The sequence below is a fragment of the Chrysochloris asiatica genome, unplaced genomic scaffold, assembly GCF_000296735.1.
Source record: "Chrysochloris asiatica unplaced genomic scaffold, ChrAsi1.0 scaffold00012, whole genome shotgun sequence".
NCBI classification, from domain to species: domain Eukaryota; kingdom Metazoa; phylum Chordata; class Mammalia; order Afrosoricida; family Chrysochloridae; genus Chrysochloris; species Chrysochloris asiatica.
Genome location: NW_006408530.1, coordinates 3,186,901 through 3,204,295, shown reverse-complemented (window position 1 = coordinate 3,204,295; position 17,395 = coordinate 3,186,901). Strand labels below are relative to the sequence as shown.

The following is a 17,395-nucleotide window of genomic DNA, read 5'->3' as shown; positions in this document are numbered from 1 at the left end:
CGGCTGCCGCACTCCGCCAACCTCCTCCAAACCTCTCCAGTTCGGTGAGTGACCCAGCAGCGGTCACCGCTGCGTCTCCGCGGTGCGCGGGGGCGGCCTGGGGGCTTTTGAGGGTCGATCCGAGGACCCTTGCGGCTCCCGCAGAAACTCGGCAGCCCGCGGACGCTAGGAGGACAGTCTCTGGAGTCCAGAGCAGGGGACTCTGAGCCTGGAGGGCTTGGAGAGGGGATTTTGCATCTGCTCACGGCAGACATGCCTTTGTGCCTGATTTTGACCAAAAGATAGGAGGGAGGCTCACCAGGGTGGGGGAAGCCATTAGCCATCTCCAGGGCCAGGAGAGCTGGGAGCGGTGCGGAGGGGGGAGGGTCTGGTCCAAGCAGGTAGTGCTGTCTTGGTAGCCTGGTGAGTTGGCAGGTGGGGTGAGAGTCTCTAGTCAGCAACAGTCCAATTTAGGGGTGTTGCAGAATTATCAGGATAAGCGAGGAAAGGCGAGAGGTGGTCCGGGATGCCGGTGGCAGGGGAACAGAAGGAAGCCTCGAAAAGCTTGTTGGCAAAATTGCGCTGGGATTTCTGATCCTTGCAACCCTCCTGCCTTGAGTGTAGGAGAAGACTTTTTTAAGACTCCACTGGGAAAGAAAGCCTCCTTCCCAAGGGAGAAGCAAAGGCTTCAGCAGGGGTCAAGAGACCGCAGCTACCTGTGGGGTGCGCCTCCACCCTCTCAGGCGCGCTGTTTTTATCCCCCTCCCTTTTGTCCCCCACCCCATCTTCTTATTGGTGCTGGTTTACAGCGCTGGACTCCTGCGCCTTCGCTTCGCCTTTGAATCTGGCTCGCCCCTCCGTATTATGTCTGCACTCAGAAGGAAATTTGGGGACGATTACCAAGTAGTGACCACCTCATCAAGCGGCTCAGGCTTGCAGCCCCAGGGTCCGGGTCAGGGCCCACAACAACAGCTTGTGCCCAAGAAGAAGCGGCAGCGGTTCGTGGACAAGAACGGCCGGTGCAATGTACAGCACGGTAACCTGGGCAGCGAGACTAGCCGATACCTCTCGGACCTCTTCACCACACTGGTGGACCTCAAGTGGCGTTGGAACCTCTTCATCTTCATCCTCACCTACACTGTGGCCTGGCTCTTCATGGCGTCCATGTGGTGGGTGATCGCCTACTCTCGGGGCGACCTGAACAAAGCCCACGCAGGCAACTACACGCCCTGCGTGGCTAATGTCTACAACTTCCCCTCTGCCTTCCTCTTCTTCATCGAGACCGAAGCTACGATCGGCTATGGCTACCGCTACATCACCGACAAATGCCCCGAGGGCATCATACTCTTCTTATTCCAGTCCATCTTGGGCTCCATCGTGGATGCATTTCTCATCGGCTGCATGTTCATCAAAATGTCCCAGCCCAAGAAGCGCGCGGAGACACTCATGTTCAGCGAGCACGCGGTGATCTCCATGAGGGATGGCAAACTCACGCTCATGTTCCGGGTGGGCAACCTGCGCAACAGCCACATGGTCTCTGCGCAAATCCGCTGCAAGCTGCTCAAAGTAAGTGCTTTCCTCTCCATCCCCACCTGGAGACTGTCACTCCCAGATCCCATCTAGAAATATACTCACCTGAGATCCACCCTGTCCTGAGACAACTGTTGCCACAGCTAAATCCTCCCTCCCCACCACACACACTTTTTTTCCCGGTGGAAGAATTGAATAAAGAGAAAACACATTTCGGTTCCTTTTCTATTCACTCTCCTGCTTTTGCTTCTATTACTTCAGGTGTGCAAGTCTCACATAGTAACACTTAAGGTGTAGTGTTGGCTCCTGGAGGCAAAGGAGTGCCACGTTTCCCTCCCTGCATTTGCTGCAAGTCAGTTTAGAGCACTTTTTTTTTTTTTTTAAGAGCACTTTTGTTTTGTTGTCAGAGCACTATTCCATTAAACTCCAGGTGCCAAATTAAGCAGTTTTTGTTTAGAAGATAGGTGTTGAGCTTGCCTCCACTTTCACATATGACTTTTCTCTTCCTTTCTTTTCACCTAATACTTTCAGCTGTTGTTGTTGTTAAGTGCCATGCAGTCGGTTCTGACCCATTGTGTATGCAGGAGTTCTGAGACAGTAAATCTTTGCAGTAAGTAGTTAAAATCATCGTCTTTCTCCCGTTGAGAGGGTGGTGGATTCGAACCACTGACCTAGCTGTTTACAGTTCAGGACTTATCCTACAACACCAATGCACTTGAACTTTTAATAACAGTAACTCTGTGTATGGTCATCTTTTAAGAGTACACAGATCCAGAAACAATTAACCTAATTCTTTTAAAGTTTTTGTTTTTACTATTTCCCTAGAGATATACTCTCTGTAAGTTTGAGTGCTTTACCTTTCCAGCCGCTTGTTAATTTTATTCTTGATAGACTGTTTTCATGAAGACTTTGTCAAGTACAGATTTCACTATGGCATCCATTAAAGGGATTGCTTTTACTATTAGCCGTTTAAATGCTAACACAAGTAGCAAATGGAGAGGTCATTAAAGCAAGGTTCATGTTGTCCTTAGAGGGCATCACAAGAACCAGGACAAGCTTTCCCTTATCACTCATACAATTAAAGTCAGGCATTAAAGCCCAGTTGATTTGTATGTCTTGTTTACAATTAATTTTTCTGAAGGATTTGCCATAGTTTTCAAAGGAGAAAAAGATGACCTCAAAATGCTAAAGATTTCTCTGAGATTGTTTAGAGAACTTATAGCCAGATTCAGAACTGAATATTCATAAAATGAAACATTTTATAAAAGTTCAAGTGGACATTTTTGTCTTTAAAATTTCAATTTCCACTATATATTGTTTTTCTCAGCTCCAGCAGATGTTGTAGTTAAAAAAAGTGAGCCAATGTGCTTTTTAAAAGTTTTGCTCTTGTGTAATTTTCATTATTCTTTTATAAAATTTTATCCTAATAACACATGACCATGTTTCTCAGTTGTGTATGAGAATTAAAGCGGGTTTCTTGGCCTGCCATTTCACATCATATACACATTTACTATATACTGTCAATGAGCTGAGTGTTGTATAACATAGTGAGAAATTATCATCCTGGTTTTTTATATGCATTAAATTCTGAATAAATGCTTTGGATAGATCATATTCTTTTAAAATTAACTCCAATGACCTGCATATTGTTTTTTATTTAAATTACCATCTAGTTTTACTAACCACTGTTTAAACTAAGTGGGTTGTTGAATTACCCTCAGCAGTTATTTTATAGTTGTTTTGCTTTTATTGCAATGGTGCTTGTTGGATGTCTCTGTTTCTATGAATTGACCAAAATATATCTTCCTTTAGGTAGGCTTGCCACACAGAGAGTAGCAATTTAGTTGTTAACATTGTGCAAGGCTATCTATCAAGGTATTCATGTTTATGTATCACCTAAACACTCTTATGAAGTCCTGGTGTGATGCTGTAGGGTAAACACTGGACAGCAAGTTCAGTTTGAACTGCAGGGTCCATGGTTCAAACACACCAGCCATTCCTCAGAAACCCTATACAGGGTTGCTATAAGTCAGAACCGACACCATGGCACTTAACAAAAACAGACACGCTTATAGAAGATATCCTTATTGAAAGGTAGTTTATAATATTGATCTTTATTGGAAACTAACAATTAAACTTTAAACACAAGAAATTAATTTTAAAAACATTTTTCTAGGTGACATATTAAGAAATGATTCTAGAATTTATCAAATTTTATTTTAGTAAAATCCAGAAATAATTAGAATTGTTCTACATATCAGTTGACATATACAAAGGTGCAGTGACTCTGAAGTACCCTATCGCTACACTGGTACAGGGCACTAATGACATTTATAGCCCGTGTGCCACATATACCATAAAGAATGTACTAATTTAAAAATAAAAGATTTATAAAGTTGAAAAACTTGGAACAAGGTGCTATATTAATACAAGGTGATAAAAACAATATTCAATTAAACTAATAAGCGTAATATTCCTATAAAGCACTCTACTAGGTTTACTAGGAAAATGTCAGTACTAGAGGTAAAAATGATTGGCATATGGAGTCAATTTATATTTAAACAAAATTATGGGGGAAATCTCTTCCTTTTTTATGAAGCAAGAGGTTTCATCAGTGGTTACCCTTCAGCTGGTAAGTAGTATAATTTATATGAAGTTGATTTTTCCTGTAGCCATGGTAATTGAAATGAATTTTCATACATTTTGTCATTTCCTTAGACTTCATTACAAAGGAGCCATGTTTTACTGGGGAGGTAATAGCATTCAGCAAAATTAGAAGGCAGATTTTCCTATAATAAGTTACTCTCATTTTCCTTTAGGAACTGAGATGAAGTGATCTAAAGCAGTCAACTATAATGCCTAAAGAGAATCTCTACGAAAGTTTTAAAAGTAAAAATAGTTCAATATTACTTCTTTGCCTTTTAAAGGTATAACTTAAATATAATTGCAGAAGTTCACAGTCTTATCCTTTAACTTCCTTTTGGACATGTTAAAAGTACGCTTTTGTAATTTTTTATAGGAAGAAAAGTGTTTAGAATTCTTAAGGGAACAAAAATACTATGCTTAGTGATATGAGCTTAATGGAATACTGATTGGAGCTGTAGGATAAGCACTGGGCTGCTAACTACAAGGTTGTAGTTCTCACCCACCAGCCATTCCAGAAACCCTATACAGGAGCCACTATGAGTCTAACTGACTTGACAGCATTTAGCAACAATATAGTATATATAATGAATAGTTTTTTCCTGTTACTTTATTTATTTTACTTAAAATTTTCTACTTCTGCTATCTTGTTTGCAGAATAAAACTTATTTTTCAGTATCATAAAAGAGCTTTTTTTTTTTTTTTAAGTGATTATAAAGCATGTTCCATTTTTTAAGTATTATAGATAGTAAAAACAAGGATATGACTTAGAAATCACTGCCATTAGGGCATTTTATGCCTCTTGCTTCCCTAACATTATGTGGAAGTTTTTTGTTTTTGTTCTTTTTTTAAACTTCTCTACCTGTTTTTGTTTTTAAGTTATGCTATCCACTTATATGAAAGCAAACAGTTTTTTCAACTGTACACCTGTCTTCCAACAATGAAACTACTAAAGTTTCTTTCAGTGTTTGAATACAGATACTCCAAATGTATACCTGGAGTAAGTGGTTCCTTTTCTTCTCTGAAAAGCAAATCAACAAACACAAATAAATAGACCTTAAATAAAACTCAGAGAATATGGTTTGAAGTATTGCTCTATAAATCTGTATTTTTATTGTTAATATAGCTATATGAAGCTTAAAAAGGAATCTTTCTCTTTTCTCCTCTTATGTCCACATTCATTTTTTACTAGTACTTTTTAGCTTAGTTTGATTGTCTTCTTTTATTATTATTTAGAGAATAGGTACTAAACAACTTGGCTTTGCTAGATTAATAAGTCATCTAGTTGAGAAACTGCCTATATTAAAGAATTGATGATAATGGATAAAATGCTGGGCCCTTTAATTCAATGTTTGGTCTAAAGGATTTGGAAATCTCATCCCATTTTTAAAATCTAAAATTAATTGTTGACTGCCTTAGAAATAAGACTTGTTAGGGAAATAATTACATAGTTTTCCTTGATACATTATAGAGTTAAATAATTCATCCAGATGCCTACTTAAACACACACACATTCGTATATTACTGACAGTTTTTCTTTTTTTAAAACAAATTCGTAATCTATTTCCTTTTCAATAATTAAGTTTCTGAAAAAATAAAATCAGTTACTGGTTGCTGTTGCATCCAGATTGTAAAACAAAAATATAAGAATTTTTTTTTTGCTAATGCGAGCACAAACATTTTTTCATTCATTGCAAATAGTCTTCCTCTTACTTTAAAGAAAATCGGCTATGCCACCCTTAATTTTTACTTGTTGAAAATTAACCATATGTATCGTCCTTCTTCTAGCATCACACATTATTTTTGTGTTCTCCTTTTCAGTCTCCATTTACATGGATATTGAAAATGGGGTGGGTGCTTTCTGGTTCCCCATACAAGTGTGAGTACATGTGCAGCTACTACAAAACCACTGAAGTCTTCATCCTTTTCACATGTCCTAACATTTTACTCATCTTTTCATCACAAGGATTTCTGGATCACATGATTCCTGGATTTTGATTTTTCTCATAAGTTTATTTGCTGTCTTATCTTACACATAAATGTGATTATATTTTTTGTTCTGTGACTTTATTTTGAATGACTGATCATTGTAATTTTGACCAATTTGCATTTAGTATTTAGTATTCAAATCTTGAGACAATTAGTTGGTCTTTCATAAAATTATATCCACAAATTATATATGTTAAAGAATTATTCTTTTGAACATCATCCAACCTATTATTAAAAGTGTTCAAGAGGTCTCATACTAGATAGCTCAGAATCCACAAAGACTAGGTCCCTTATTGGTTGTGGGTTTTTAGGTGAGTTTGTTATGCCTTTTAAAATTAGTACAGTTCCTATGTAGTCTAGCTTTACTTTGTCTGATTCAAGTATAATTAAAAGTATAGAACTTGGGATTGCTTTTAAATCTATAATTGTAATTTTTTTCAAGAGTATTAATGTGATTTGTTGTGTGTGTTTGTTTTTTTTTTTTTTTTTTTTTAACGGTTCCTGAAAAGTACAGGGTGGCTTGTGCTTAGGGAATAAAGTGTGAACAGAAGTAAGGGACAAAAAGACCCACTAGTAAGCAGCAGGAGGTAAGAACAAGGAATAAAGGAAAGCAGGAAAAACATTTGATGGATTGGAGGGTGTTTGGTGAGTAGGAGGGAAATGTGCAATTAGGGTTACAAATTCTGTCCACAGTTATTGTAAATCCCATAAAAAGTCCTCAAAGAATTATAAAGCTATTCTTTCATTTTAATGGTAGAAAACCTTCACATAATCTATTATAATTTCAAGGTACTTTCTTTTCATAAAAAAAAAAAAAATGTATATTATGGAATAATTAACTGAACATTAAAAATCATTATTTGAGACATTCACCTGAATAATTTTCTATGTAAAGAATCAAAAGACACATATAATTTAATTGTAGAAAATCCAGTCTTTTTATCTTGAGTCAATTAGTTAGTACCATTCTCTCCCCCTTATTTTTATTAAATCCACAAATGACTACCTGTTAAAGTAATTTTTTTTTTCCTGAACATCATCCAAGTTATTAGCTAAACTGTTCAAAGTGTCTAAGACTTGGTCTGTACTCTCTTCTAACTTTAATTTTGGTCTGAATGCCAAAACCATTGTCACAAAGCACTTTGGTTTCTGATGTTGGTACCTGCTTTTGACTCATATCCTAATTTTAGCCACCAGCTCTCATTCTGACCTCACTCTAAGTTATTTTATTCCAGACTTAAGTGTGTGTGTGTGTGTGTGTGTGTGTGTGTGTGTGTTTTGCACATTTAAAGAGAAGTCATTGGAGTCCTGGTGTGGTGCTGTAAGATAAGAAAGCACTGGACTGCTTAGCTCAAGATTGATGGTTCAAACTAACCAGTTGCTCCTTGGAAACCCTATACAGGGTTGATCTGAGTCAGAACTGACTCGATGACATTTAAAAACAACAACAATGAAATTATAGGTGATATGGTACAGAGGTGGTAGGCACGAAAGGACCTTTTCAATCTTAGCTTCTTTTCCCTTCCTTCCTTTTCTTTTCTGTCTTTCCTCCCTTTTGCCTTTCTTCCCTTCTTTTCCTTTCCTTATTGGTCCTAAGGAGCCTTTTCCAGGGGACACTTGGAAAAGTTAGAACATAAATCATGTCTTGGAACATGAAAGAATTTAACTGTCATGATTTACAGATTAGTGATTGATTTTGTGTTCATTTGAAATTACTGAACCTCGTTCAAAGATAGGAAAAAGTTCAGTGGTTATAATTAGAACATATTTATGGGTTACAAAAATGGGAGAAAGGCAGAAAAATTGTAGATTTTTTTGGGTAAAATTGGGGGCCTATTGAATGAATGTGGACACTTGACCCTTTATTCTCTAGGAGGAGGATGGTCAGAGCAGTTCTAAAATGTTTGTGCTAGGGATTTGTGTGAGTGTGTGTCTTTAACACTCAACAGTCTTTCATCTGTAATCTATAACATGAAAGTTATTTGTCTACAAAATGCATGACCATGACGGATCTTTCAGACATCTTTGACTTTTGATTGTTTTTCTACCTGTACTCAGAATTATAGTTGATTATCTATAGGTCTTTTTGGATTCTTAATGAGTTCAAAGTCATTTAAAATTAATTCTTTGAAATTAGTATCATCATTATAAAATGGCACAATAGCCTCAAACTTCATGCATAATTTGATAAAAATATGTTCATATTTAGATATTGAATACAATTTTAATTATAAAGAATACCTTAGAAATAATGCTAAAACCTAAATTGTACCAAATTATTTTTAATTATGATATTCAGATTATATTTTTAAAACAGTAAAGTTAAAAAAAGATTAAGCCTTACTGTCCATTGATTTTCTTTTAACTTTCTGAATAGTACAGTCAACCAATAAGGCCTTAAAAGGATGGGACACTTTTTATTTATTTCCCAAGATTCCAGAAAATTGGGAAAAAAAAATAGAAGGTATGGGAAGTTATTTGCAGGTCAAAGTTTTTCCAAAAAAAGTTCTAAATTTTAAAGAATTGCAAAATTAATTATTAACTCTATTTTGTCTTCCACCTCTTTCCCATTATTTTCTTTCATTCTATAAATTTTCTAATTCTAATTCATTATTACCTCAAATAGAAATCAATCCTAGTTATAATTTTTTAGGAACTAAAAAAAAAGCTAAACTTACTACATCGATCTTACATTTTTAGAAATTGTTTTCATTTTTTATTGCTCTATATAATATCTTGGAGTCTTGGTATAGCACTACAGGATGGATAAGCACTGTACTGCTAACTGCAAGGTTGGCAGTTCAAACCTACTAAATGAAACCCCATACAGGGTAACAGAGTTGCTATGAGTAGGAACTGACTCAATGGAACTTAACAACAACAACTTATCACATCTGTTTATACACTTTCATCTAGGAAACAATCATAGTTATAGTTCACTTGGAGATTAGGTTTATAGAAGTAAAGAAGATTATGTGAACCAAAGCAAACTGCTTTAACAATTGAAGGTTTCCTATTATATTATAATTCTTGTTATGGTTGTTAAGTGTTGTTGAGTCGACTCCGAACCATAGCGACCCTGTATAAGGTTCCCAAAGAGCAGCTAGCTGGTGAGCTTGAACTGCCGGCCTTGCGGTTCAAACAGTTTTGCAGTCTGGAGCATTAATCCACAGGACCACACCAGGACTCCATCAAAATTCTTAAGATGACATAAATGATGGTGATGGTTATGTGCCATGGAGTCAGTTCTGACTCATAGAGACCCTGTACAAGGTTTCTGAGGCTGTAAATCTTTACTGGAGCAAAAAGCCTTATCTTTCTCCTGCGGAACAGCTGGTAGTTTCAAACTGCTGACCTTGCGGTTCGCAGCCTGATTCATAACCACTAGCTACCAGAGCTCCTTAAGATGACATAAATAAGGAAGGTTAAATCTATTTTCACCTAAAAGTTTCCTGCCTACTGTCAAATATTTCTGGGTAAAATATGGTCATTTATAACTAAAGAAAAGAAGTATAAAATGACTGCATATCAATGCTACTGATTTCTTATCCTTGAACAAAAGTTCTCTCACTCCACTTAGACAAGCAAGAAATTTAAGACTAAGATAGGCTTTTGTTTATCTGTTTGTTTGTTTCCTTTGCTCCAGTGAATCTCTGTAATTTACTTAACTTACATCAGAATTAGGAAAACCTCCATGAGACTTTTCTGTTCTAAAATAGAATGTATATACTTCTCACAAAAGTATTTGGTAAACATGTCGACTTCTGAAATACTGAACATACTTGACTAAAATTTTCTAGAGTCAGGAGCTCAAACTTCTAAAATTTCAGTGCTCCAAGCACCTACAACACTAAAATCACACACGTCACCCTTGATTTAGACAAAGCCTTCTATTAAATTAAGTTCATAATGATTATTTGGCTTCCAAGACTATTGTGGAGTACTGGTGTGGTGCAATAGGATAAACACTCAAGTGCAAGGTTGGTTTGAACAGCAAAGTCGGCAGTTCAAACTCACCAGCTGCTCCTTGGAAACCCTATACAGTTGGAACCAACTCAATGGCACTTAACAACAGCAATAACAGCAAAGACTATTAAAAGCTCTGTAGGATAAGCACTGGACTACTAACCTAACCTAACTACCTAATAAGGTTGGTGGTTCAAACCCACCAGCTGCTCCTTGGAAACCCTATAGAGGGTCTCTGAGTTAATACTGACTATAGGGCATTCAACAACAACAACAAAAGGCAAATAGAAATCAGGGAGGTGAGAATATTGGAAGTTGAATAACTTGATAATGTAACATAGTGGAAGAAAGTCTGAAAGATAAAATTTTGGATATGTGTACAGACTTAGAGTGTACATAAAGGTTGTCTTATTTTTTGCACATAACATGTCCAAATATGCAACATTTGTACAGACCTTTAAAACACACAGGCAGTGATTGTCTGAGGAGGTTATGTAGCTTGCAAAAATTTTAGTATGTGTATTACTTGCATAAGGTATAGAAAATTGTATAGTATTTGCAAACAATTTACCACACAGACATGGAAAACTTCAATTATCTGTAAAATATTTAAGCACGGGAAATCTCTCTCCCTATAGTGTTACACAATAGATTGTCACCTTTGGTAGAGCATAAATAATATATTTTAGAAGGGAGGTATAATTTTAAGTATATGAAAGACTTTTATGAGTAGAAAGTACATTGAGTCTGAATAAAGTAGATCCATGTATGTTTAAATCTAAATTACTTATATAGAATTTAACTATTTAGACTGCTAAAAATAAAATGTTTTCACTCAAGTTTGGCATTCCCCTGATAGCTGCCTATTGTTACGATGCTTCTTTGATGTTTGATGATCAAAGAACATAAAACTTAATATCTTACTCCAAATGCTTCTGGAATTAGACATAAATGTGTAAAAAAAGGAAAAGTAATTAGAGCACTAATTACATAGGCAATAATTAGAAAGAATATATCTTCTTTATAAAGTATTATTTGAAAGAAAAATGAGTTGTTCAAAAATTATCTTTATCAATACTGCTGTTTAGTTAATAAAAAGCTAAGTTTAGAATTTGTTGTTGTTGTTAAGTGCCATCGAGTCAGTGTTCAACTCACAGTGACCCTATATAGGGATTCTGAGGAGCGGCTAGTGGATTTGAACCACCGACCTTGCAGTTCCAAATGATGTTGTGGTCCAGTGCTTATCCTACAGTCTTACACCAGAGTTTAAAATATAGAATGTTTAGTTATAACTACCTCAATTCTGGTCATTCATTAGAAACATGAGAATACCACCTTGTGTTTATATAGCACCTGTTTCTCAGTAGGTGGAAGAACAATGGTAATAGGATTTTTGTTTGTACTTATTTTTCATTTGCTTTTTCAAAATGTGAATAATAACTTATTATATAAGTGTGTAGCTGAAAATTTTTAGGTTTTAATAATTAATATGCATTTTGGAGACACAGGTGATCTGCAGAAGCTCCAAAACGAGCTTTTTCACATGTTTTAGAAATGCCTACCTTCATCTAGCTTTGGATGTTAAAGCTGATGGTTTTTGCGGGGATTTTGTACCATCAAGGTTTTGCATGGATTTCACTCTTTTCAGCAATTATTACCTTCGTTTATTTTTTCAACTAGCAACAAGATAGGGAAGGAAAATAGTGTCATTAGTTTCCTATGGATTTTTAAAATTTGTTTGCTTTAACACAATAATATTAGTGATTAGTACTAACTACAAAGTAACCTCTCCAATTTATTCATTCTTCTGTTGGGACTTTTTGCAGCCGTTGATGCTGTAATACACCCTCATCAATTGGAACTCTTTGTTCTGCTTTTCCCACAAAAGGCTTCTTATTAAACCATATTTTAAAATGTATTCATACTTACTTTTCTCATATTAAAAAAAAAAAAAAAAATTCTTGGAACCCTAAGAGCAAGGATTTTGTCCTCGCACTACCATTTCATTGGAGAAAACAGTTTATATATATATGAATTTTTCAAAGTCTTATCTGACCAGCAGCTTGGTCCCCACCTGAATTTTTTTTTGTAGGCTGCTCCTAACTCCTGGAACTTTATTTCACCACTACCCTACAAATTAAATGAGAATATTTGCTTGCATATAATTTTTACAAGTAATAATTATGGACTACTCAATGAAAATGAATAAAACAGAAAGATTGAAAGTTAACATTTATGGTCTACTGATTTTTAGTATTTATATATAATTTTCTTTTAGAGACAAACTTTATAAATAGTTTCTACTGAAACTAAAATTTACTACCTTATGAAGTTTTGCTAATGTATATGCTTACCAAATATAGGTACTTAAAATTCATTTGGTTAGATATATCAGTTTAGCACGATTTGATGACAATTTTAATATCACAAAATAAAGAAGTAAGTGAATTTGATAATTTATTCTTAAAGGTTGAAACTTGAGTTTGAAAGCCAGTCACTAAGATTACCTTCAGTTTATTTTTTTGTGCATTTGTTTGAATAATTTAATATACATGTAACCTTTCTGCTCTTCTGTTACAGTTGATAACTTTTGTCTTTCAATATCTTGGAAGAGTAATTAGTATGCATTGCTTTTTAGGAATTTAGTAAATCTCTTCTTAATTTATTGTAAGTCTTCATCAGCACTAAAACTCCAGTAGAATTGCTTACTCATTTTTTCAGTGACAGGAACCCTGGTGGCATAGTGGCTAAAGTAGTTAGCTACTAACTAAAATGTTGGTGGTGCCAACCACTCCTCAGAACAACACTATGGCAATTAGCTTCTATAAAGATTTACAGACTTAGGAACCCTATGGAGCAGTTCTACTCCATCCTATAGGTCAGAATCCACTCGATGACAGCGGGCATTAGGTTGTTTTGTGAAAATCTGACATGCAATGATTTATTATACAGTGATTTATGTCTAGCGGTAGCACATATAAACTCACTTCTATAGTTTGTGCTAACAGCTATTGTTGGGCCAGGCATTTTTCCAAAGCTCAAGAGTTAGGGAATGGTAATTATAGTAAGTTGTATATATAAATAATGCATGTATGTTCCACATAAGCTATGTGGAATGTGAAGCCCCTTTGCTAGAACATAGCTGTATAACAGTTTGTTTGGATTTTGTTGCAGATGATTGATAGTGCAGAATGTTGGCAATGATGTAAATTATTGTTAGGCTGCTTTGAAAATTTCAGCACAAGTAGTGATTTCTTTTCTTTTTCTGTGTGCTTGTCTAGTCTCGGCAGACACCTGAGGGGGAGTTCCTACCCCTTGACCAACTTGAACTGGATGTAGGTTTTAGTACAGGGGCAGATCAACTTTTTCTTGTTTCCCCCCTCACGATTTGCCACGTGATCGATGCCAAAAGCCCCTTTTATGACCTATCCCAGCGAAGCATGCAAAGCGAACAATTCGAGATTGTCGTCATCCTAGAAGGCATTGTGGAAACAACTGGTGAGTAAAAACAGAGATGTGTGTCATCAAGTCTCTTTATTCCATAGTAATATTATATCCACAAAACCTGTGACAGAGCGAGATAGATCTCTCAATGTATCCACCAGAATGAAAGTAAAGACCTGCATTGTATGTCTTTGTAACATTTAATTGATAACTATTTTGAAAATTAAGATATGTTGTTTTGATGGTTCCAGACACAATAGTGCAAAAATAAAAAGAGAAACTGAGATGACTTCTTAGAAATGATTATACTGTTCTATTTTAACTACAAATCTAGAGTTCCTATGATCATGATTTTTCTTTAAAGCTTTGAGGTTAAAAAAAAATTTAGTGTAATTAGTAAGCAGTCTGAACTCAGCATGTATATTCTCGCCTTGGGGAGGGTGATTAGGGTGTCACTGACAGAGCTCTGATATGCTGTAATGTGAAACTTCAGGGAAAAATTGCCTATGTGTGTGGGTGTGCACTTCTATTTCAAAATAGTTCAGTAAATTTTACCAGCTGAATTTTGACTATATATATATATATACACACATATATACCTTATTCTACTTCAATAAATTTATGTCCTGGAAAGCAATTTAACCTTGGTATTCCCAAACACCTAACATTTACAAACACTCAGCAATTTATTATTCTCTGAGATAAGTTAGGTTAGCAAAGAGAAACACAATAAATGTGAGTATATTATATGGGGTTCTAAACATTATCCAGTTGGCTTGGAACCTACTGATTATTTATACAAACAATGTAACATCTACAGTATATATACACACACAAATGGTGGTGGTGGTTATGTGTCGTGGAGTCGGTTCCAACTCATAGTGACCATGTACAGGGTTTCTGAGGCTGTAAATCTTTACAGGAGCTGAAAGCCTCATCTTTCTCTTGTGAAACAGCTGGTAGTTTTGAACTGCTGACCTTAAGGTTCGCATACCAATTCGTAACAATTATGCTACCAGAGCTCCATAGATAGATAGATAGATAGATAGATAGATAGATAGATAGATAGATAGATAGATTGGTAGATGTAGAGACAGAGAGAGATAAAGACAGAGAGACTTTAACAAGACTTTTATCCTGTCTATGAATAATGAGACAGCAACATACAATTATTTTCTACCAAAATCATCTGGATTATTTTAATATGCTACAAATTATGTATAAACTGTGGTAATAATGAAAATAGTATTTACAATACTACAGATCCATGTAAGCTTTATACCAATGTGGGAGATCTTTGACTAAATACTATTTACTTTTGTCAAAGGAGCAAGGGAGGCGCTTCATTGTTATTTTTGCATATTTGTTACTTAACACCTGTTAGTAATTTAGGCAAAATTGCTATAATTATAATCTCTAAAGTTATTTTTTTTTTCTTCTATGTAAATTGAGGAATAACAAGTTGGAGGCTGCTTGCATCATTTTTATTATTTTATTATCATCAATGCTTCAAGTTTAAAAACTAAAATTTTAAGACTAATGAGAAATGATTGCGCTAGTCTGAAGTTTGATATCTGAACATTATTTATAACTATAAATCCTTTATTCTGATTTTTATTTTAAAGTTGAAATGCTTTTATAATATTTTGCTAAAATATATATTGGTAAAGAATAAAACTGACTTACAAAGGCTCTTACTCCAAGACATTTAAAAAATTATGTTTACATTTGTATTCATCTCATTTGTTAAGTTAATAATATATTATTGTTGAAATAGCAAATGTTTCCTTTTTATTGATTTCTCTCTTATAGCATAGGGATCTTTCAGTGATGCACTGGCTTGTAGTTCTAAGTGTTTATTATTTTCCTAGTCACTGACATGGGAAATTATTTTTTGTTTCACTCTATTGCCCTAAAATGTTTTCATCAGATTAGTTCTTTCTACATGTTTATTTGTCTGTTTTTCCCTATTTATTACTAGGTACTTTTGTCTGTATTCTTAAGAATAAGTGCAATTTTTCAAAGTCAGGAAATTTGACATTTATACGATAATATCCATTCAAATTTTGTCAGTGTTTCTGTAACAACTGTTTTTCCCCCTCCTGGTTCAGGATCAGTTTAAATATAATGCCCTTTATCTGTTGATCTATTGATTTGTTGAAGGTCTTTCAATTTGAGTTTGCCATAGGTTCCTCAGTTATTGATTATTTTGAGTTTGGGATTCCTACAAATACATCTTAAAGGAAACTGATAGCATAATAGATTATGAGCTAGGCTGCTAAATGCAAGGCCAGTAGTTCAAATCTGCCGATCATTCCCTGGGAAAAATATGAAGCTTTCTGCTCCTGTAAAGATTTACAACCTCATAAATCCAATACAGGGTTGCTATGAGTTGGAACTGACTTGGTAACACACAAGCACCAGCCACCAAGTACATCTGAAGGGACTATTGAAGCAGGTTGTTTTGTATTTTTTTACCTGTGTATTCTTAACTGATATATCTTCACTGTATTTCAGAATATCATAGCTAGTAGCTAATATCCTAAATTAGATTATTAGGAGGTTTGCAACATTAAATTATTGATTAGAATGGTAAATTCTATTATAAAACATTGAACTGGATGAGAATACTTTCCACAGAAAATGAAGACTTGGCTGAAGAGTTAATTTCTTATTTAGAGATTGCCTTTTATGAAGAAGAGATTCAAGTCTGCTTCCACTTAACCTCTTAATTAAGCCTGCTTCCTAAATCTAATATAGAAAGACAAACAGCAAAAGCATTACTCATAATTTATAGAATTTATTTCATGGGAAATATATTTGGCATTTTGTTTGTGTATAGCCCTCACTAATTTAATACTAGATTATTCAAACTTTGCAAAATCTGTCTACATTTCCAGACCTACCTGAGCCTGATAAAAATAACATTTTATGTCCCTGTGATCATTTAAAATTTTTACTTAGACTTATTCAGATTGAAAATAAAGACTTTCCTGTCTTTATCCATTCTTCCACAATAAATTATCCTTTTTCAAGTTGTTTACTGATTAAAATAAGTATGGAAATGATGTTTTTGGATTCTTTTGAACACGAATAACTTTCACAAACCTTGACACATAAGTTTTCATATCTTTAGCATTTGACGGCCAACTTTATGTTATTCATTCATTCATTAGGTAATTAATGAATATATACTCTGTGCTTGAAAGTACTTGAGATGTGAGAGGTGGTCTAGACAGACAAAATCCTTTTTCTCCAGAGGTTTATACTCTGATTGGAAGAGGCAGACCACAAAACATAAATAAGAAAGATGCTATCAAATAATGTGTATGTAGAAAAATCAATAGAACGATAAGTTGTGATAACAAGGTTGATGGTCAAGGATGGTCTGTCTGAGAAGGAGAATTTAAGAAGAGCCCAGACTTTTAAGAAGGACCTCTTAGTCTGGACTGGGGAACGAGAGAGCATGGTAGGCACTGAGAAACAGCTGATGCAAGGACCCTCCATGGGTAGTCAATGATTTATTCCAGAAAATGAATGTCAGCAGAAGTGGCCAGAGCAAATGAGTGATATCAAGAGTGAGACGTCAGAGGTTGGGAGGATGGGGGGAACATCTACACAACAGATGATTTTATTGCACCAACAGGATGTTTTGGGATTTGATGAAACAGCAAAACCAGCAAATGAATTAAAACATAATGGAATCTTTCTATAATTCTTTTTTTAAGCCTGAGTATTTGGGGCTGTAGGATAAGCACTAGATCATAAGGTTGGTTTGAATTGCAGTGTTGGTGGTTCGAATTCACCAGCCGCTCCTTAGAAACCCTATACAGGGCCATTATGA

At 35.3% G+C, this 17,395-nt stretch overlaps 1 protein-coding gene across 2 annotated transcripts in view; it reads left to right on the top strand.

Annotated features, from left to right (window-relative positions):
• Positions 1-377: 377 nt before the first annotated feature.
• Positions 378-17,395, top strand: part of LOC102833181 (G protein-activated inward rectifier potassium channel 1-like) — a 199,876-nt gene continuing 182,858 nt past the window's right edge. Inside the window, exons 1-2 of one of the 2 annotated variants that reach the window (XM_006834531.1) lie at positions 378-1,545; positions 13,389-13,605. In XM_006834531.1, the coding sequence (XP_006834594.1) occupies positions 844-1,545; positions 13,389-13,605 (919 nt within the window). In that variant the 5' untranslated portion in view covers positions 378-843. The remainder of the gene's footprint in view (positions 1,546-13,388; positions 13,606-17,395) is intronic. The other variant, XM_006834532.1, reaches the window with a different exon arrangement.